We start from the raw sequence: 23,830 nt of genomic DNA, 5'->3' as shown, positions 1-23,830 counted from the left end.
AGACATAATGGAGGCCAAACTAACTCCAAAAGGCTGTCATGTTCTATTGAACTTTTGAGTCACCATCAAATTACACCTTACATAGGTATGAAACTGAAAGACTTCATTTGGAACATAACATTTCTAAGCATTAGACTCCTTTATATGACATGTAATCTTTTATTTGATAGGTTAAAATAATCAGACTAACTGGGAATTCAGTAATGGCTGCAGAACAGGGAGTTTAATCAATATCAGACATGTGTACTTGTTATCTATAGATCTAGATTTAATCAGATTGAATAACTGCATTATCATATGTTTGTGTGTGTGTGTATATGTATATGTATATGTGTATGTGTATAGATAGATAGATATATATATATATATATATATATATATATATGTGTGTGTGTGTGTGTGTGTGTGTGTGTATATATATATATATATATATATATATATATATATATATATATATATATATATATATATATATATATATTTATTTATTTATTTAATCCTCGTTTGAGATAATTAAACCGTTACCATCAGGTTGAGGTATTTTTTTAGCATGCATGATCAAAACCTTTCAGTGAGATGAATTACCGATTGCAATGTCCTGAAATGATGACTTTTGACCTGGCAACAAAATTAAGATGCTTAGATTGTCTGTTTGTGGCAACATATAGACGTCCCGTTCTTGTTCTGTCATGATGATATCCAGTAGAGTGATTTATATATGCCACAAACTGACAAATAATTTAGTTAAAAAGCACGATTTTGTTATTGCGTTCATTGACATATTTACCTATAATACAACTTGTTGTTCCAAAATTGATACAGAAACGTGTGCATCGACCTCATAGTGTGAATGGAAGGCTAGTGGTGATCTACAGCTGGATAAAAATAAGGTCAGTTCAGTTCTAATTCTGTAATATTGTCTGTCCATCTGAGCTTCTGTTTGTGCCAATTCTTTCGATCTGTGTATACCCGTGTTTGCAGTCCCAAATTTAGTAACCGGTTTACAGTCACCAGCTTGCATTAAAATAATAGATTATTTTTTTCCAAACTGTAGCCATTTTTTTAGGGGCCTATATTTTGTCATTGAACTATATGTTGTACAGCGAGACAACATAAATCAATTTGTCATCATTTCTACATATTTATGTCATATTGCAATCGGTAACTCCTTCAAATACAGAATGTCATTTTGATCCTTTATAGAAAATAAAATAACTGATCATGCCACTTCAATACCTACCATATATTCATTTTTTTTTAAAAAAGGGATATCAATATGTATTCCACCATTTTAAAAACTATTAACTCTGCTTTTTATTAATGAAGTCATCGACAGTGGCATTTTACATTCAGGAATTGGATGAAACTGAATCATGGTTAACACATGGAAGGTCTAGAGATTACATTCCAAAATTAATTCAGATATTCCACTCTGTCCTCCTGAGAGATAAACCATTTGACACTAGGAGAAAGCTGAGAGAAAGTAATAAAACTCCACCCTCCACCATTCTCATGGAGAGCCTGTAGTATTCTAGGTTAAGGAAATTACTTCAATTAAAGACTAAACTAGATGCAGATCCCAGCCCTGTAGTTTTGGAATGCATTACCACAGACATCCAGTGTGAGGTTCATCATCCAGATTGCCATTATGTATCAAGTCTGTTATAAAATTTAGTTTTGTGTGCATTTTAGATTTTAATTAAGAAATTTGAAACGAATGAAAGTGAAACCACTCTTGCATGTAGTCTATCACCCTACCTTGATAATTAGGCCTGATCTTGTTTGTGTTGAATTGAATATAGAGACTGGAACAGGTTAACCAAAACTAGCCAAAAGCATGTACATCTTATTTTTATCCATACTTGAACTAAGACATCCAGGCAAATGATTATCTTTTGCCATCATCATCAGCACCATTATGATTGTCATCATCATCATCATCATCATCATCATCATCATCATCGTCTAATTAAATATGATTTTATGTTCTGGTCCACATTGGCTGTGCTGTTATAATCAAAATCCTGGCATGTGCATGCATACAATTGAACAATGATGGCTTCAGCAGTTGTACAGACAGTGCATATAGGTCACAGTGACATGTTTTCTATCTTAGGTATTAGTTTATGCATTCAAGTCTTTATTATTTTTGACTCTTTCCATATAACTTTCCTTGAAGTCTGCTTTGGTATACAGTTCTGAGCATACCAACAAAAATGTATCCACTTGTCCCAAGTGGTTTCAGAAAATTTACTTTTCCCACCAACTTTTTTTACTTGTCCCAAAATTTAAATCCCTTGTCAAGAATTTAGGAGCTGTCACTTTAAGTCATAAAAGAGCAAACTAAATAAAACATTTCTTTCTTAAAAGAACTTAATTTTTCAAAAAATATAATACTAGTGTCATATCTTTGGTTGCAACAGAGTCTAGCTTGTATCTCTTTTTAGGAAATTCTGTCACACTCTGTGGCAGTTCTGTATTTTATACCTATACTTTCTCATGAATTTTCCTTCTCCAAAACTTTTCTTGTTAACTTTGTTTCAAAAATAATTTAGTAAACTCCTTTTGTCCACAAAGTAAATAACACTTTCCTTGACACCTGCTTCTAAAGTAATTAAAATATACAATTTGTTCTTTAAATATGAACAGAGATAGCTTCTTAATTAGTGTTCATTCACTAATTGTTTTGCTTCAGATGCAGTATCAGACTTGAAAGCTAATCCTCTGCATTATTAATTAAAAACTTAGAATCATCAATGTCATTTTATCAGCTTTTAAAGGGAACTGATGCTATTTGAGTAAAAGGCATTTATTAATTTAACTGGATTGACTGCTGGAATTAAAATTAATGGGGAGGATATGATTTGAGTAAAAACATAAGTAAGCTTTTTTACATCCTGCTAATTAATCATAGCAACTTTGTTTTGTTTTATGCATTTTTACTGGCAATAATTCTGTCACTTAGCCTAGTATGCAGTCAAGCAGTAATAAAATATGGGAATATGCAGCAGTCATCAATGACCACTGATGTGTCATACAGAATGTATATATACATCAAGATGCATAAAAGGCAGCATTTGTTCTGCCCATAGGGCATGATCTGCCATATAAGGTTGATAAAGGAATTATGGCATGAAAATAAGCACTTGCCCTTCTTTTTTGTAAATAGGAATTCAGCAATTGTCCCAGACTAGTGACACAGAAAATTTTACTTGAATGACTTAAGAATTGAATATTCCAGGATATTGGGATTAAGAATTTGTTAAGCACTGTAATCTAATATCTCAATTAAGCATTTATTATTTAAATGAAGATCAGAATGTTTTCACACACATTTGGTTTGCATTGTATCTGGTTTTCTAATGAAGGTTGATATGGTCCCCAGTTGATAGTCATAAACACTGTTGAAGCAGTAGTGGGACATAACTCTAATCTAGCCTGTTCTGTTATGTATTATTCATAAGATTTCTGGTGTGTTATAATTGTATGGTAAATTTACACGCCCCATATATTAATGAAATAGTTGAAATATTAATGCACAAATAACAGTGTAAACAACTGTAATTGTACTTGATGTAGTTGGGTTTGAAAGATGATATATATAAAGTGAAAATATGTGCTTAAACGGATCATGTACATATTTTTCACCCTTTACACTGAAAAACAATTTCTCGACAAATACCATGTTTGATGTGATGTGTTTGAACAGGGTATAAGTTGTTTAATCTGATTGGAAATGCAACACAAAAATAAAAATATCTGATTTTAGTGAAGTATAGTATTTCCTCATTACATTGCTGTCTGTGAAATCCGATTATATACAATGCATTTTTTATTCGGAAGACATTAATAGAGAAGTAAATGACACCTGTTTTACTACTACTTGGTTTGTAAAATGGAATACATGATCGGTTGTAACTATTATAGTGAAGTGTTTTATAGTGAGTGATTCCCCTTGTTATATTTTTAGCATTTGTTAGACAAAGAAGGCACTGATTAAGTTTTGTAATGCTCTTGACATAGAAGAATTGGTTCCACCAGGACACAACACCTGCATAGAATCTGGATTTCCTCCCATGCCTTTGCATGAATTGGCTGATTTTTTGTTTCAAATTTGCACATGAAGATCCATATTGCTTTGCCCTTCATTATATGCAGTGATGGTTGGTTGTTGGATCACCTGCAGGGATTTAGGAGAGTCTGTTGAAAATTAGATTTCTTATCAGGACTTCTACCCTTGTGCATTTCTGATTTGAAACAGACATTTAAAGATTATCAGCCCCATTTTCCATTGAAATCTAATAACCTTGCTAGACTGAGCAATGGAGTTGATGTGTTTCACAGGGAAAGCCAGATTGATACCAGATGTTGGTTTGTTTGGTGGAAGGAACATGCACTGTATGTACATTGTGATTTTGGTATCTGGGTGTCTCTGTGTCTGTAAAACTTTTCACCCCAAATGCTGATCTGTATTAGCTAGTGTTGACTTGAATTAGTGCTGTCTAATGATACAAATGCTGATCTCTAGTGTTGATTTGAATTAGTGATGTCTATTGATGCAAATGCTGATCTCTAGTGTTGATCTAAATTAGTGATGTCTATTGATGCAAATGCTGATCTCTAGTGTTGACTTGAATTAGTGATGTCTAATGATACAAATGCAGATCTGCACAATACATGAATACAGTTGGTTCACCAAGCTAAATACAAGTTTTTATTGCTGCAGTATATCCAGTATTTCATGTGCTGGATTCACAATGATTTGAATTGCAGTTTGAAATCGACCTCAGTACTGAACTCGGCTTATCCATCACTGTGTGTCCCTGTGCAAGATTTTTACTCCATTTGCCATGTGTACTAAATAGTCTCTCATGTGCTGATGTGCTGTTCAGCAGCAACCATTCAGCCAATCACTCATTTTCTTGACGTGTTTTCAAATGTTTCAATATTTTGTCAAATGTTACCTGGATTAAAGACCAAATTACGTGTTTCTTAGTGCATTTTTTTAACTGTTTATAAAACATGAACAAAGACTCAAACTTTTTCTACTTTTTTCATTACTTAATAAAATTATGCTCGAGCCTAATTGAACTGAATAATGATAATCCTTTAATTGTACAAAATCAAAGAAATTTGTTTTGGCATTTTTCTAAGACAACAAGCTGTGGATGTGATTTTTGTTGTTGTCCTATCAGAGCTACCTAGCTAACAGGTTTTGGGTATGTCAGGTTTTAACCCCACGTTTAACACATTATTGCCTGCTTCATTTTGAGAAAATACAAGAATACACTGAAGCATCCAACACAAGCTGGCCTGGGCAAGTATCAAACCTGTAACCTTTGGATTGTGAGTCCAGTACATGACCAGCTTATTTGCTGTGACTCCAGGATGTTTATAACTTGAAAAATAAGATTAGCAGATTTTATTCTGATGCTTACTGAGCTATTTAAGCTGTATCCAACTGTGATGGATGCCAATTTACACTATTGTTGTTTTACCTTTAAAGCGTTTTTTCACTTTAGAGAAAGTTTGTGGATTGTGCCATGGAGAATTTTCCTCTTGGTCCTAAATACAGCTGAACTCCTTCACTAATTCTTCAAGCTGTTTGTAACATTAGCATACAGGTCTGACTCTGTTTTAGGGAGCGCTCTGGTGGCTTAAGTGGTTAAAGCATCAACTTGGATGCAGGAGGTCATGGATTCAGTCCACGGCTGGATCATACCAAAGACTTATAAAAATGGTACTAACAGCTGCCTCACTTGGCGCTGAGCATTAAGAGGTTAGCGTTAGGACTGATCGGCCTGGTGTCAGGATAATGTGACTGGGTGGGACATCATGCTACATGTCTACAGTTTGATGCCCCCAGTGCTAGACATCACTATAAAATGCTACACTGTAGACATCATAGCGATAGGACTGAAAAATTGTTAAAGCTACGTTAAAAATCCAAATCACAGAAACGCTCACACTGTTTTAGGTAGGTAAAAACATCTGGCTTACTAATACTTGCTTGGATTTTATCCACCATCCCATATCTGGAAATTTATTCCTAGTAATTTACGTTCTATTTGAAATAAAGTGTGGAAAATTTGAAGAAAGTGCTATTTAAGTGATTGTTGTGTCAGGCGGATACTTGTTCATTGCAGTGTATTGTTTATATATATACTGCAGAAGTTAAAGGACATAAACCAACATTCATCAATCACATGGTGGAATGAACAAATAACTATTTCTGAATTATTAATACATTTCAGGAATGTCAATATTATCAATTGGACTTGAAAGAATACACTGACAGCCTCACTGTATGCAGTTTGTTAGGAGTATTCAGTAGAACAAAGAAGATAAACCCTAATCTGCATGCACATTTTGCTATGGCAGATCAGGATCTTTTTATTTGCTTTTTAAGTTGATTTATAAGCAAGTATATATGGTATTTCATGTGGAGAAAATCGTGGGGGGGGGGGGGAGGAATGTGAAAGAATTTCAGATATGCTGTCTTTTCTAATAAGAAGTTGCATTCAGTTGCTAAGGCAGGTTTTTTTTTTTTGTATCAGTACCAGAGCCCTTTGTGGCAGGCACTGGAGCATAATATAACTTGGCACTTGTTTCCCTTATATTTACTGTAATTCTGACATTTTCAGCCCTCCCCCCCGCCCCCCAAGTAATGAAATTGAAACAATTATATTTTTTGTCTAGGTGCTGAGTGTTATACAAATATAGATTTCTTTATGGAATGTAGGGGGTATAATTGATATTATTATACATAGGGTTGACCATTCATTTGTTGGTGGTCAGCTGAATTTTCCATTCACTGGGTGAGTGCTGATTTGGGGCTGACCTGTTGCCAGCTTTGTTCATTCAAATTCATTTCCATTTTGTTTAGATTCATCTCCTACAAGCACAACACAGACAAAATTCATGCCCCTCAGGGAGAGCAGACTGGTCCTAATTTGTAATTATTTATAAGTGGTGTTGGGGTTGCAGAATAAGTTCTGGAAAGCGGTCCTCCACATGATCAAATTTGGGTTGTTAGTTTTCATCCTCAGGATACTACAGTAATTGGTAGAGGTTTTGTTTGTTTTGAGTGAATACAACTTTTCTACTTGCCTGACTCTTGAGTGGATTTTTATAGATTTTTCAAACCTAGATATGTAGAGAATTCTGTATAATTTTTTAAGTGTCTTGGCTCTAAGTATCTCTTGCAGAAGTCAGTAAATTAGATAGTATCCAGAGCCATGTGGGAATAAAAACATCAGGTGTAGAGAATTATATTCATTACCACAGCTGATAACAACGAAATAACATAAATAATTTATTTAGAATAAGACATACTAGTAAAAAATAATTGTTAGATTTTTCGTGCATTCTTGCAAAATCCAGTGGAAACTTTCACTCCTTAGTTTTAAGCCTGATTTTATAATAACTGATGCCTGGTTGTGGCAAGTTGTATAAATAATGATGTGATGATGGTCATAATGCTGGCTGGGACCTAAAGCTATGCAAGGCACAAATTTCTCAGCCATTACAAAATTCTTGTTCTTTATCATATAACTTCAATTTTATAGTGCCAAAAAAAAAAATCTTGAAAGGAGGGGGGGGGTCATTGGGTTGCTGATGACATACCAAACAATCAACTAAGGGTTTATTGAATAATTGGTTTGATTGATACATGTTTAATCTCACATAAGCACTTACATGGGGCATTTTATAAATGCAGTACTGAGAGAATGGGATTGAAGTGACACACCATGACAGCTACGCAAGGTTGGTAAGGGGTACAGTTTGGTAGGTTAAATCGGTGACGAACAAGTACAATGACATACTGAGTCACTCACCCTGGCTTATTTATGGTGATAACATACAAAACAAGTTAAGTAAAAATCGGATCGTGACTGGTTGTATTGGTAATTATTTTTATGCAGACGGTGTAAAATGAAAATAGTGCTCTAAACAAGATCCCAAGATACATTGGTGTGAAGTTATGATAGACATAATTTACAGACAGTGTACAGACAGGTGTGAAGTTATGATAGACATAATTTATAGACAGTGTACAGACAGGTGTGAAGTTATGATAGACACAATTTATAGACAGTGTACAGACAGGTGTAAAGTTATGATAGACGTAATTTACAGACAGGTGTAAAGTTATGATAGTCATAATTTATGGACAGTGTACAGACAGGTGTAAAGTTATGATGGACATAATTTACAGACAGTGTACAGACAGGTGTAAAGTTATGATGGACATAATTTACAGACAGTGTACAGACAGCTGTAAAGTTATGATAGTCATAATTTATGGACAGTGTACAGACTGGTGTAAAGTTATGATAGACATAAAGGAACAGTCAACAGATGGTTGTAAAGTTGTTGTAGACATAATTTACGGACTGTCCTCATGTAAAGTTATGATAGACATAATTTATGGGCAGTATATAGACTGGTGTAAACTTGTGATAGACATAATTTATGGGCAGTATATAGACTGGTGTAAACTTGTGACAGACATAATTTATGGACAGTATATAGACTGGTGTAAACTTATGACAGACATAATTTATGAACAGTGTACATACTGGTGTCATACTATGGTAGACACATTTACAATGTACCTACTGGCTTCAAACTGGTAGACCAGAGAGGTTCATGCTGTGGTAGACATTCATTCACAAGCTACTTACTGGTATCAAACTGTGATAGATATATATCTACATACAGCATATATGCTATGGTAGATATACTGACAGTGTACATACTGGTATCCAGCTGTGTAGACATTTACAGTGCACATGCTGTGGGTAGACATACATTTACAGACATGGTACATACTGGTATCAAGCTGTGGTAGACATGCATTTATAATTTGTACATGCTGTGGTAGATACATTCACAGATGAAGTATATGCTTTGATAAATCAACCTGGTAGACCAACTGGATTAACAATTATGCGTTTTCGAAAGAAATACATTGATCAGAAGGAATCAGATTCATTCGTCAAATGCTTGATTTGAAAAGACAGAAATTTAGTAAGAGAACTAAAATAATTAGAAGCCTTACAAGTATTTCATTTATGCAGATGGCATATGTGGGTGGGGCGGCACACAGAGAGGAAGCACTTTTTGATAAAACAGTTGGCTCCTGGAGTAACTGCATACATGTAGACTTGTTTATCTCAGTTGCATCAGTCATTGGATGGAAGGTTTCATCTGACAGAAATCCTCATCAGATAGTAATAATTGCAAGAGATGTGTGTTTCCCGATCCGTGCAGCATAAAAAAATATTTTGACATTTTATTAAGTGGAGAAAAATAGTTCATTTTGCACTGTTACTGCAGTTATTACCGTATGTAATTGCACTGTTACAGCAGTTATTACCATATGTAATTGCACTGTTACAGCAGTTATTACCGTATGTAATTGCACTGTTACAGCAGTTATTACCATATGTAATTGCACTGTTACTGCAGTTATTACCGTATGTAATTGCACTGTTACAGCAGTTATTACCATATGTAATTGCACAGTTACAGCAGTTATTACCATATGTAATTGCACTGTTACAGCAGTTATTACCGTATGTAATTGCACTGTTACAGCAGTTATTACCATATGTAATTGCACTGTTACTGCAGTTATTACCATATGTAATTGCACTGTTACAGCAGTTATTACCATATGTAATTGCACTGTTACTGCAGTTATTACCATATGTAATTGCACTGTTACAGCAGTTATTACCATATGTAATTGCACTGTTACTGCAGTTATTACCGTATGTAATTGCACTGTTACTGCAGTTATTACCATATGTAATTGCACTGTTACAGCAGTTATTACCATATGTAATTGCACAGTTACAGCAGTTATTACCATATGTAATTGCTTATACATAAGAGTCCAACTGCAAACTGCACAGACCCAGATCTGCGATCACATAATGTGCCAGCAGATCTGGATCTGTACAGTTTGAAAGGAGTAATGAGAAAAACATAATATAAACCCTGATCAGCTGGCGCATTAGGCTGAAGTGAAGGGAAGAAAAGCCTTTCAAGATGATGTTCATGATGAACATAATGTTTATATATTGGTGAACACCCAAAGACATTTTATAGAATATATACCTGTACAAATATACCACAAAGACATTTTATACAATATATACATGTACAATATACCACAGACATTTTTTACAATATATATCTGTACAAATATACCACAAAGACATTTTTTACAATATATACCTGTACCATAGATGATAAAAACGTGTTGTTTTTTTTTACCTCGAAAAACGCGTTTTTTTACGTTTTTTATTTTTTTGCATTTTTTATACGACTTCATTCACACGAAAAAGCGAAACCGTATGCAGTGCAAGAGAGTGCGAGATGTAGTGTTTGTGCATGCAAATCTTCGCCTAAAGGAAAAGCTGGACAATATAAATTATATGGAGGAAACCATAGAGTGGTCAGATCAGTCAGATGGTGATAACGACATTGAGTGAAAAAAATTTCAGTGTTATCTGGACTACGGTTTAAAACTAACATTTTTTTCATATTTGTATCACTGAAACTTTAAAACTGGTATGTAGCGTGTAAATAAGTAAAATATTGATTTTTGTGTTGCCTAAAAAGTACTGGAACGTTTTTTCGGTTTTTATTTATTGAGAAAAAATGGGTTTTTTTACGTTTTTTATTTTAATTTTAACGTTTTTAACATCTATGACCTGTTCAAATATACCACAAAGACATTTTATACAATATATACCTGTACAAATATACCACAAAGACATTTTTTACAATATATACCTGTACAAACATACCACAGACATTTTATACAATACATACCTGTACAAATATACCTGTACAAAGTTGACCATAAGCGGTTAAAGACATTATCTGGATTGTATCCATTTCAAATGTGTGACAAAAGGAAGGCACTGATGATGCTTCTTTAACATATCTAGGTAGACGGTTTCAAATGATTAGATCCAAGAAAACCAGACTATTTTTATCAATTCCATTTTGGACTTGCATGAGTACATGTATTTTTGAGTTTGTGGAAATTCTTTTTAATCATTTTTGCTTATCTTAACGGTGCCATCAAACATTATTGGCTATATCAGACTGAGGAAATGGAAGTTAAGTGCCTTTACTAAGGACACTCTAGGGTGGGCAACCCTAGCTGGCTTTTGCTGATAATGGATCCACCATCGGAACTACCATCACTGTAGTTCACCGATCATCTCATACATTGTCTATTCTAGAACACTCAGTCGCAAGATTCGTGCTAATATTTATAAAAACATCACACTGATAAATTCGTCAGACGTCCTCAGATCATGAATCATATATGAGGGGTGGAGGTGGGAGGCTTTTAAATTTCTTGTACAAATATTTTTTTAAAAATCAGTACTTCTCTTTCAAATGGACAGAAAATGTCTAATGGGAAAGGATTCTAGGATATGTCGTGCTGTGTGAGCTGTTAAAGTCGCCCTGTGTATAATTGGACTGGACCAAACATTTTCTGCATTATTACAGATAGCTACATATAGTAATCAGTGCCGTGAAGTTTGTTTTTATTACCCACTAATATGATGTCAGGGGTGGGAAAGGACCTTTGATAGAGAGAGAGGAGGTTTGAAGAAACTGTAATCCAAAAACATTCAAATATGTGCAAACTTGCATTTCAAGATAATGCAACTAAAAAAACAAACTGAGAGGAATATATTGTCATACATATCCCATATATAGAGAGAGAGAGAGAGAGAGAGAGAGAGAAAATTAAATCTCTTATAAAAGAACACACAAAGGTGATGTTTTCATCATAAAGGGACAATTGTATACTTTTTCTTGCATTTTGTTAATATGTCATTAAAATGACAAAGTGTTGTGTCCATTTCTGTTTTGTATTGACATGTTTGACAGTAGAGGTAAATCTGCTTGTAGTGGTCATCCATATAAATTGACCACTTCGACAATGGTAATGGGTGTGCACAGGTACATTTTACAGCCATTGGAGTTTGAACTTCTTGCTAAAAGTAACATATGAGCCATTCTGTCATCTTTACGGTGGCATACCTATTCGGTGCTTTCTTTGGATTTGGCAACCATGTCAACTGTTCCTCCACCAACTGGGCTGGGACACATTTATATTCACCTAAATGGTACCAGGCCTGAACAGGCAGGAGATAATTAGGGAGCTAAATGTACTGGTCTATCTAGTAGCATATTCACTACCTGGTGTGGTGATAAAACCTCTTCTGATAAATGCATGCTAAGAACTTTGAAAAGAAAGAAATGTCGGCGACACATGGCTTGGTCCCCAACATTGTCTTTCATGATTCATACATATTTTTTTCCCCACAACATAATAAGACTGATTGATTGAATTGGTTTGTCAAATTCTGTTAGGAAATGTATTAAACCATACAGAGATAAAAATACTAAGATGAAAATATTCAGTTTTAGCTTAAGCTGTATTAATAAAATAGAACTTTGTCTCATTTCTGTGTTATTTTTTTTTTCAGCCCTCTTTGCAGCATCTCCAGCGAGTACTTCTATACCCCAGCATCCTTTCCCACAGAAGTGATGTACAAGCCAACAAAAATGGAACTGGTTGCAGCTCCATAATTAACTCCCCGGTGTCTTTCTTTGCAAGCATTAACTATGACAGTTTAGCCTAAACATTATACTGTAGCATGGACTACCTTAAGGCTACAATACCATACCATACAGTGGCAGTCACAGCTGTATGCCTTATCTACTGCCAACTCCCATAATAAGTGTCAACCTCATTCATAATAGATGTTACATGATTGAACCATTTTAGACTGGTAGTGGGATGTTTGTGATTCCTGAGAAATTCCAGTTGGACTGATTCTACTGACACATTATTTATCACTTGGTGCATTTGCAGAGAAAATGGGATTTGATAATGTGATACATGTGATTGTGACTGTTGTATTCACTGGAATGTACATTGAAGTAATGCCAATGGAATAATAATGATACATGTAACTTCTGTACTGGTAATATGTGTGATTGTGTTACACTTGCGCATGTGTCAAAATAATGCCCGTGGAATAAAAGTGGTACATGTAACATGGACTGATAATATGACATGCGACAAATGTTTTTTTTTAATGCACATGCATAAGAAATGCCCATGGAATAAATATCATGCATGTAACATGGACTGATAATATGATGCAACTCCTTGAGTTACACTTGTGCACATTTGACAGATACCTGTGGAATAAGGGTGATACAATTTAACTTTGAACAATTTTATAAAAATTTAATATGGCTTGTGGCACTGTTTGCATGTGACATTTGGGATTTTTTGAGTGCTAAAAGTACATGAAATTTGAACTTCAAGGCAATAATGTGTCATGTGATATCTATATATAAAAAAAACTGGTGTTACCTGAAATGTTATAATATTAGAAGAATAGCAATATAATTTTTATCTGAATGTCCCCACTTTGATTTTTGATTATTGTGCTTCATATTGTATGTCAGTTTGATGCATTTGACACAGAAATTGTAATAAATGCTGAAATGTTGAAAACCAGTATGAAAGGATTAGTTTATAACATTTATGGACTGTAGTTTCTCATTCCTTACAGTGATGCATGTCACTTGAAAGGATACCAATTACAGACTCTAAAAGTGTACACTGTATTTCTCTTCTTGGGAGAGTTTAGTAACACGCATGACTTTGCCAACATCATGGCGGAAAGCTCCTTTTCAGTTACTGCCGATTTGTGCAGCAGTTATATTACGGATGTGATGAGTCATGGCATGGAACTTTTTAATTTTTGATGTGTGTGAGTTGTACATTCAGCTGGTTAAAAAAATTCAGACAAAATAGTGTCTGCTGTCAATTATGGATTTTAGTGTGATTTTCGAAATGAGAATTTAAACACTGGTGTGCATGTCATGGCATGTGAATTTTATGTATCATTATTTCACATAGATTTAATGGATCATCAATCATCATTGATTTAATATTTATGAATGTCACTGTTAATTAAAGTCAAGATTTGAAAATTTTCATTTACTGGTGTAGCTTGTTGAATTTCTGATAATTAGATTCACTGGACTGGGTGGTGGTGGATTTTCTGGATTAGATATTTTTTCTTTCTCAGAGTAAAACAAATTCTGACATCTTTGGGAATGTGTTTAGTTATGATATAACTACAATATATATGGGCACACACACACAGTCGTGCTTACAATTTAGCTCAAACTGCAGTCTACACAGACCCAGATGTTGCCTTCAAGTTGGCAGATCTGGGTCTATGCAGTTTGTTCAGGCTAATGTCTAAATGAGAGAGAAAAACACTCATTGGCAGGCACAGTACGTGTCAGCAGATCTGAATGTTTTGTTTCCATTTGGACACAACTTGTACATGAGAAGATTCAATAGTGCTAGATAGCAACAAATGTTATGCACCATTTTTCACCTCACCCCATCCCAATCTGCACATAGTAGTGTGCTTTATATGTTTATGGAATAATACTTAAATGGCTAGATCCCAGTAGTCACCAAATTTTGAGCCAAAAATAATGACATGTTTAATTAATGTGCCAGGAAAAGGCTGCCCAATGAACTTTTCAGCTTGAGATTGGGTCACAACTTAAATGTTATTTTTAAATTTATTTGGTTGTTTTTCCAGTCTTTCTGTAAAATGTATCTTTTCTGACTTATTAAATTTATCACTAAAAATTATGCAACTCTGCCAAGTTCTTTCATATGAAATTTGGTCGCTTTGTTCATTTGTAATTAAAAATCTGTTTACTAGTGGACATCCACAAACTTCAAGTCATAAAACTGTAATTTTTTATAACAAGAAATATGTTGTTTTTAAAATTATCATCTATATGAAAGTAATTAATGTCGAAATAGACAAAATTCAATCCTCCAATGTGCTCTTCCTCTCACTCAAACACACACACACATACTGTCATAGTTATGTTGGTCATGTATAGAGTTTGTCCAATTGCAGAGTGTTGAACCAGATTTAACATTGTGTAAAGCTCTGGTAGGTCACACTAGCTCTCAACATCCTCTGCATCGACCTTGATTTGCCAGTTAATTGAGCATTAGTAAATATGGATCTGTAGTGTCTTGGAGGTGTATACGTTATACATTGATACCCGAGTTCATTGCTTTCTTTTTATATTGTCATCGTCTTGACCTCTTTCCTAGAATGTACATTTGCAATTGCCACATTCATGTGAATTGTTTGAAAACAATCACACTATAAAATGAACAAAATGTGCAAAAATTGTGCAGATCGTTTTCAGTCTCGTTGCTTTTTTTAAAATACCACCTACTATTTAGAACCTGTACCCTGCTCTCAGTTATTTTCTTCATTTAAATGGAAGTGGTGGATTTTACATCTAGAATTTAAGTTTGCAATGTTTACTTATGTAAACGGCTCATTTTAGTTTACTGCCTGTAAATGTTTACAAAACCAGCTGTCTTTGATACAGTAACTACCCATTTCAGTTAAATTATATATTTTCACATCACTATGAAAAAAGTAAAAGTTGTTGAGAATAGGGTTGTATTGTACATTACAAAACGTGACTTAAAACTTGTCGTTCTACAGAAGCAACCTGTATACATGTCAAGGTACTTTGAATTAACGAATGCATCAATTTGATTGAATGATATAATTTCAGTTATTGTTAACCATGTACAAGTTTAGAAATTCTTATAAACATTGCGTTCTTTTCTAGAACAGACCTTTTTCCTCTGTCGTAAACTTGTCATTACGATATATACTCACTTAGAAGTCAAGCGTATCGGTAAAGTGCACAATTACAGATCTGCAGGCGCATTTTGGGTCCATGCAGTTTTTTAGAAGCAATCAGTATTCCCTGATCTGCCATTGCATAATGCACCTGCAGATCAGGGTCTATGTTGTTTGCAGTTGGACTCGATACAGTAAACCTTTGTAGCTGACAAAAAATGATTTTAATGATGTTTTATGTTTTAACACAGTAAAAGAGTTGGACATAAGCATTAATCATGATTTGTTCGGAACTTTAGACTTTAAAAAAAAAAGAAGGATCACAATTTATTACGCACAAAGTATTGTTAGCATTAAATTAAAGATTAAAAAGCTGTTTGATCAGTAGATTTGGCTTTTAATTATATGTTTAAAAACTTATCTCACTGATGATCATCTAATCGTGTTAAAAGATGGGTCCTTTGTAAATATGCCAGGATCATTCCATTTAATGGCACCACCATGGAACTTTTCCCTTTTTGGGATAAGTTGGAATATGTAGAATTTTTTTTCTGGAACAAACAACATTCAACAGTATACTTGCACTTTTTATGAAATACTAATTAACCAAGTAGTGGGTATATATATGTGTATATATATATGTGTGTATATATATATATATATATATATATATATATATATATATATATATATATATATATATATATACTATATATATATACTATATAGTAATACTAATAAAGTGAGTTACTGCGAGAAGTCATACATTGTGTAATTAGTTTCCATGTTGACTGACATTACTTAACTTGGTTTATGCCTAATTTAGTCCAACACATAACTTTAAGGGGTTGCAGACTTCCACAAGAACTTGGTGTAATATCACCTTTTGATGTTACAATTACGAAGTTGAAAATATGAGATTTTCATTTTTCTAAATCTGGTAGAATGAGAGTGAAATGTATCCCATCACATATGCCAATAAAATACATGCTTATTTCTGGACAAGCAATAGCATTTGTCAGCCTTGAGAATGACTGAAATGTATCCTGTTAAGTATAGGGAGGCAAATGCATGCTTGTTTCTGGACAAGCAATAGCATTTGTCAGCCTTGAGAATGACTGAAATGTGTCCTGTAGGAAGTTAGATGCATGCTTATTTCCAGATGGACAATAGCATTCATCAGTCATGGGAATGGCTATCATTTGCCTGCCAGTGTTGTTGTAATATGTTTACAGCCTGCATTGCTTCTTTGCAGGAAATTGCCCTTCCTGAAGCATGGTCACCAGCTGGTACCTGTGGAATGTTACTTAACACAAGTTACCACCTTGCTAGATAAGCAGCAAGTCTGCAAAGTTTACCTAGACAATTTGACCTAAAGGTCATAAAAAAATTTTTATCATGTTTATAGTATGGAGTTTTTGTTTTCGTAATATAGTCCCAATTTGTCAGGGTTTCTTCATGCCATATATACTGTACACCCATAAAAGTTGAGCCTTACTGCAAACAGCAAAGATTCTGATCTGCCATTGCATAATGTGCCTGCAGATCAAGGTCTGTGTTTGTTTGTTCTACTGATTACTCTTAACAAACTGCACAGACCCATATCTGCTGGTGCATTATGTGATGGCAGATCTGGGTTGGTGCAGTTTGTAGTTGTTTTCGTCTTATAAATGAGTATATACGGTACCATAAGCATGATCTAAGTTGTATGATACTTCAGTTATTCAATCAAGGTCCAGATGTTCCATGCATGTTTGATATGATGGTATTTAATCCTTGTGAGAATACTCCACCAGATAAAGCCATATAATCAAACACACCCTGAATTAGTCTTGGTCATTAAGATGCATGATGCATCAGTAAAAGTAAGATCAACATCATGATAATTAAGCTGCAGTCTATAGAATCAAATTGTGTGTTGAAGTTGACAAAATCAATTTCCTGTTTGTAGTTTTAAGAAAATGCTCATTCTAATTTTTAAAAATGCAATTACTTCCATATCACAGAGTGAAATACCCAATTTATTAAATTCTTAACAAGTGTCTGGTTTTCCTTGGGGTAACTTGGCTGGTATAGTCCAACCAAGTAGAGAACATAGTCATTTTAAACTTTAATACTTCAGAAAGTATGAATTGGATTTACCTTGCATTTGGATGATAGCTTATTTTCAGCCTGTAATAAATAGTTCACTACCTTTGTGCAGTTGGTATGGGTTTTCTTATGCAAGTAAAGTTTTGAAGTGAAGCTTTACTGATATCACATGTTTTACTTTACCGATATCACACATTTTACTTTACTGATATCACACAGTTTACTTTCCCTACTGTGTGTGTAACATGTTTTTCGCACATCCCAAAACTTCAAACAGTTGAAAGAATATTTTTCATTATTAAACCCTGTCATTTTGTGTTCATCACTAAATGATCAGTTATTTTAAATAATCATTATGCTACGAATCTGAAATAGGTACCGATTAATCATTTATCTTGTATATTTATGTATATGTGTATTATTTATTACATATTTGGCCAATTATTAGACTGCTAATATTTAGATTCATCATTCTAATTATTTAAAATTAATGAAATACAGTGCAGTCTTCTGGTATGTGCTGCACACTGTATATACCAGTAAATAAGTGATCCAACTACAAATTTTATATACCCTGATCTGACAGTACATTATGCAGTAACTGGTCAGGGTCTGTGTTGTTTGCAGTTGGACTCCTTTTGTAAGTGAGTGTATGTCTTGTATAGTGCTGATGTATGTTTAAAGTGCTTTCAAGTTTTAATGCTACATTGTACACAGTGTGACACAGTTCCCAGTAGTACACTTGTATCACAGCATCGTTTTTATAATATGCCTTGTTGAATCATATTTCTTATATCATTGACAAGTATGAGGTTCAGGTATTATATCTCAGTATTAGCTGAAAACTACATGGAGCTTTTGTGCATTTTCCTGGGCAATTTATTTTTTTAAAACATAGTGTAAAATTTGATCATGTAAACAGAAATACATGAGCATCTCACAAGTTGATTAACTTCTGTGAAGTTTGGCATATTGTATGTTTTAATGCATGTACTGCACGGCATTAGATGCTGTTGACAATACCATGTGATAATCACATGATATCTTCATGTATGAAAACTTCTTTGTCAACAATGTACACACAGCTTTGATAAAAGTTGCATGTAAGTTTCTGTATATACAATGTATGTGAACAGTTATTGATATAAGCCATTTTGCGGAATAAGCTTTTGAATAATAAAACATTTTATTGGTGCAAATGTTTGTGTACTGTTTCTTTTGCCCATGTAATGCAAAACTTTATATCACATGAAGGTAGTGCAAATGGGGAAACTCACCTTTTAATAATAATTAGCCGATTTCCTTTTAAAGCGTTTGTATTTTGGGAAAACAAGGCCTCAATAGATGAGGGAACTTAAACATATGGTGGGATCTATTCAGAATTAAATAGTTGCCCACCAGGTTACTAGGTTAAACACCAAGTTACCCAGCATAAATTCATCGTGCCAGACAGGTACTGTAGTATTTATCTATTAATATTGGGACACTTTGACCTATTTATCTATTAATATTGGGACACTTTGACCTATCAACAAGTCATGATCATCCTTTATGTTGTAATACTTGTATGGTTTTGTTGTGTATATTTGATTTAATTTATTTGTAAGTTTTAATTTCATTACATGTTAAAGTAACATAATTTTGTTTACTGGAATTTGATATTTTCCAGAAATTAGTTTGACCTGAATGTTTAGTCGTAAACACCTAAAAATAGAACTTTGTATCTTTATGCTGACTTAGTTCCTAACCTTGGTTGACAATCAAGTAAACTGCTTGTTCTTATTCATTCTTAATGTGGGTCTGATAATAGTGAGATCAAAGCTGTACTGGATTACGTGACCTTAGACATGTAAGTAGCTTCTATAAAGTGATCACGTGACCCTCATACGGGTATCTATTTTGCGTCTTATTTAGACTAATCGTTTTCTTGAAATGAACCAGCCACTTGGGCATTTTACTTTTGACACTAAAAGGTGTTTTTTTTTTCTCTTTCTGTTGTGACCAGTTGGAGTTAAATTATGATTTTTCTTCTAATTATTTGGATTCTAAGAGATTAATTCTTTTCCCTGGGAATATTAAGTGCTTATGTATAATTCTAGGACAAAGACATTTATTAAAATTTTATTCGGAATTCAAACAATGGATTATTTCCAGTAGTTCAACAAAAAACTTGACACTTCGTTGCTATACAAGCTACAGTATACATCATCGCCTTCCATTTTGGATTTTCGTCGGGACTCGAACTCAAATTCATTAGAACATTTTATTACTAGGACTAATAATTTATTATTTTTGATTATTTTTGGATTTGATTCTTAAAACTGTATGTTCTTTTCCTCATTTTTACCATGTTTTTCTAAGGAACTAAATTATTTGTTAATTCGTACGAAGCTTGTCTTCACTCTTTTCTTGTTACTGTTTATGAGAACTTTAAACTCGTAACATTTTTAAAAAAATAGAAAAACAAGTTATGAGACCATGTCAAAATCAGATGGTTGAAGAGTGCAGTAGTATATTTTCTTATCAAGCATAGTAAAATGTTAACACTAAAAGTAAATTAAATTTTATTAGCTGCAGCTTGCAATGAATTAATATATTACCATATGAAACTCAACCCCTTGCACGTGCGGCGCTCAAGATGTCTCGCGTGATTTACTGGCACCTTGTTAGACATTCAGGTGCCAGTGTCTTGTGCGACTGTCACTGTATCTAGAATTAAATCCCCATAACCTTGACATTTTGAAACATTTTAAACGAAGTGTTCAGTATGCACTACACAATTAAGTGTTTCACACGGGGTTAGTAAACATAAAACACTCGTTTCACATGGGGTAAGTAAACAAAACACTCGTTTCACATCGGGTAAGTAAACATAAAACACTCGGATTTTATTGTATTTGCTGTGCTATTGAGTAGGATATGGTTATGTCTGCTCTGATGATGAGTCAGTGCAGAACAAAACACACAATAAGGAACTCCCATGGTGATGTCAGTTTTCCAAAGGTGACGTTAACATTGGACCAACTTCCTAACCTTACTGAAACGGCTGCATGAGCTATTGGATATCCATGGTGTTGTAAAAACAACTCGTCACAAACAATCGAATGGAAAGGTAGAACACTTTAACTAGACATTGATGTAATTATTATGGAAGCTACGTTCAGAGAAAAAATAATTGATGGAATAAGATTGTACCAAACCTGTTGTTTACACATCGCGAAATTCCATATGAGAAAATTGGAATTTTGCTCATCGAGATGTATTGTTGGCCAATTCCAGGACCGATGCAAATTTTTCGAGACTTATTTGCTGGAGAAGATGGTGTCAATATGTCAACCGTGGAACATGTGAATTTGCGCCAGACGTTGGCTGACATCTGAACTGGTGTCAAAAAATGTTGCATCAACAAAAATAAACAAACGGCTTTGTATGATCCTGACAGGAAGACAAGGAAATTTAGTTATGGGGATGAAGTACTTATTCTCATGTAATCAAGTTCTTCAAAAATGAAGGCACAATGGCAGGACCTTAATGTGTGGTTCGAGGGCTAACGAAGTTAACTGCCAGGTACTGTAACTTACGATGTACACCTATGTGGATTCAAGCGTGCTGTGCTTTTAGCAACGCTGGTAGACGTGAAAAATGTCGTGGACATCGATTTTCCATTGAGGTTAGGCGAAGGTGATGCTGGGAGTCAACTTGATGAAGAAGAAACGAGAGGATATTAGAAATTTGTGCAATGAATTTCAGAATGTTCTAACAAGGCCTGGTTGAAAGAAGATCTTAACGCAAAGATGTGAAAACAATATTGGATGGAAGTCTGGAGCAAAACCTCATTCAGCCCTCAAAGAATCCATGGAGTTCTCCTTGTGTAGCCATGGTTCCTACGAGTCCTGGAAGCATGGAAAAGTTCTGGAATTTAAAAAATGAATTTCATGGACCTTTAAAAGTCGTGGAATTTATCAAAACCTTGCAAAGTTTTGGAAAAGTCATGGAATTTCTGATAGTGGAGTTCAAAAAATTGATCTCTGCTAATTTCATAGAGTGTAGAGCACCGATTGAAAAAACTTTGTTTCAAACATGACACAATTACGATCAATAAACGGTTTCACTTCGAGATATTGTGATCCTTGAGTTTTTATGAAATGGCCATGAATAGTTTTGGAAAACTCATGGATTTTGTTTTTGTTAGGTCTGTAGGAACCCTATGTAAGGTTGAGATGACGAAACTGTTCCGATACGTGTAGATTACCGCAAGTCTAATAGTATCTCCTTTTTCGACGCGTATCCAGCTCCACATATGGATGATGTATCTGAGAAGGTTAGTCTAGGCTTAGCATCTGCGTATCCTAGAGCTTCCATTTTTTTCAGGATCCCTCTCGTAACATTCCTTTAGAAATGTAATGAGCACAGAATGCTGTATGGTGTTGCTTTGAAATCGACTCGCTTGTAATAATGTATCCATACTTTCTTTATGCCTATATCTTTTGTAAAATAAAAATAAAAATGTTGTCCACAGGTTTTTCTTAAAGTGCTATTACACCCGTAAGCAACGCAAAACGGCATTGTCTTTTATTCTGGCAACCCCCAGTTGGAATACTGGAGTCACTACTATTACGTCACATATAAACGAGACTAGCTAGTTTCGCCTGCTTCGTCGACATAATATTGTCGGGAGTACGTAATGTCACAGCATACTATCACAACATCATTGTGTCAAGTAAAACTTGGATGGAACGTATGAAGGATATACAGGCATTAGCATTAACGACCAACTGGAATAACCTAGGGTTTATGGAATTTTCTTTCATTGTGTTTTGTTTCTTTGGAAATCATAATGAAATGTATGTGGCTGTAGACGGTCGATTTCCTCATTCTTGACTCATTTACTGAATTTAAAGTTAACGAGTTAAAGTTTGGTGCGTTTAACTACTAACAAATTTATTCAACTTTGGTCATTTTACTGATGAACCAAGGCAGCACAGCTGTTTTCAAATTTGTATCGCAAACGGCGTGACAATGCCGTTTTGCGTTGCTTACGGGTGTAATAGCACTTTCAGAAAAGCCTGTGGACAACATTTTTTTTTTCTTTTCCAAAAGATATAGGCATAAAGAAAGTGTTCTCAGTAAAATTTCACTGTCTGTGCACATCGGGATGGTAGTGCCAGTTGGCTAGAAAATTTATCCCAGCATCCAGATACGCGATACTGAAGACTGTCAACAAGCAGTATGTGTGCCTGGATCTAAGCACATGAATAAGACACACATGTTAAATTAAAACGCCTTTTCTATAACCCTTATTAAAATAATGAAAGTCTGGGATGCCGGCAGCTGTATGACTAGGCTTGGTAGCGTAAGCAACAGTGCATTTGATTTTTCTAGATTTCCAATTTACACTAACAGGACCCTTGTTTGTTTTTTGTGTGCCTTTTGAAACCGAATGTAAGAGAATGTTAACGAGTTTGTGTGGTAAGCTCTGCTCAGTCGATAGGCCAATTGGTTCCCTGTAACAGCTGATTCAGAGTCAAGACAAAGTAACAATTTTGCAGTAACCGACCTGTCTTTTAAAATAAAATCCACTTAGTGAAAATAAATGATCATGTTCGAAAAAGCATCGTTATCTTGCTTTTGGGTATGGCATCGTTACTCGCTTATAAGACATGTCCAACTGCAAACTGCACAGGACCAGATCTGCCGTCGCATAATTCGTCGGCATACCTGGGTCTCTATAGTTTGCTTTGAGTAATCAGTCGACCACGATCTTTGGTTCTTTCTTTTTCTTTTTCTTTTTTTTTTTTTTCTTTTTTTGGAGTTTGATTCGACTTATAAGCAAGTACAGACGGTAGGCATTTCGTTTGCAGCTGTTGTATTGTAGTCTATATTGACATTCTGGGTAATAGTTAGATGCATATATATTTTCCCATAATCAGTTTTTAGTGATGTTTGTGTTTGTGTTTGTTTTTTGTTTTGAT

General features: G+C 34.4%; 1 protein-coding gene across 6 annotated transcripts in view; it reads left to right on the top strand.

The window, feature by feature from the left end:
• Positions 1–19,057, top strand: part of LOC149801377 (zinc finger protein 608-like) — a 41,395-nt gene extending 22,338 nt beyond the window's left edge. For 5 of the 6 annotated variants that reach the window (XM_089955439.1, XM_089955442.1, XM_089955438.1 and 2 more), the window contains one exon: positions 12,531–19,057. In XM_089955439.1, the coding sequence (XP_089811565.1) occupies positions 12,531–12,592 (62 nt within the window). In that variant the 3' untranslated portion in view covers positions 12,593–19,057. Of the gene's footprint in view, positions 1–822; positions 891–12,530 lie in introns of all 6 variants that reach the window. The other variant, XR_016420633.1, reaches the window with a different exon arrangement.
• Positions 19,058–23,830: the final 4,773 nt, after the last annotated feature.

This window comes from Sinohyriopsis cumingii, chromosome 4, assembly GCF_028554795.1.
Source record: "Sinohyriopsis cumingii isolate HCF-2022 chromosome 4, ASM2855479v2, whole genome shotgun sequence".
In the NCBI taxonomy this organism is placed as follows: Eukaryota; Metazoa; Mollusca; class Bivalvia; order Unionida; family Unionidae; genus Sinohyriopsis; species Sinohyriopsis cumingii.
The sequence above is the reverse complement of the archived record's forward strand: the minus strand, read 5'-3'. Positions and strand labels throughout refer to the sequence as shown.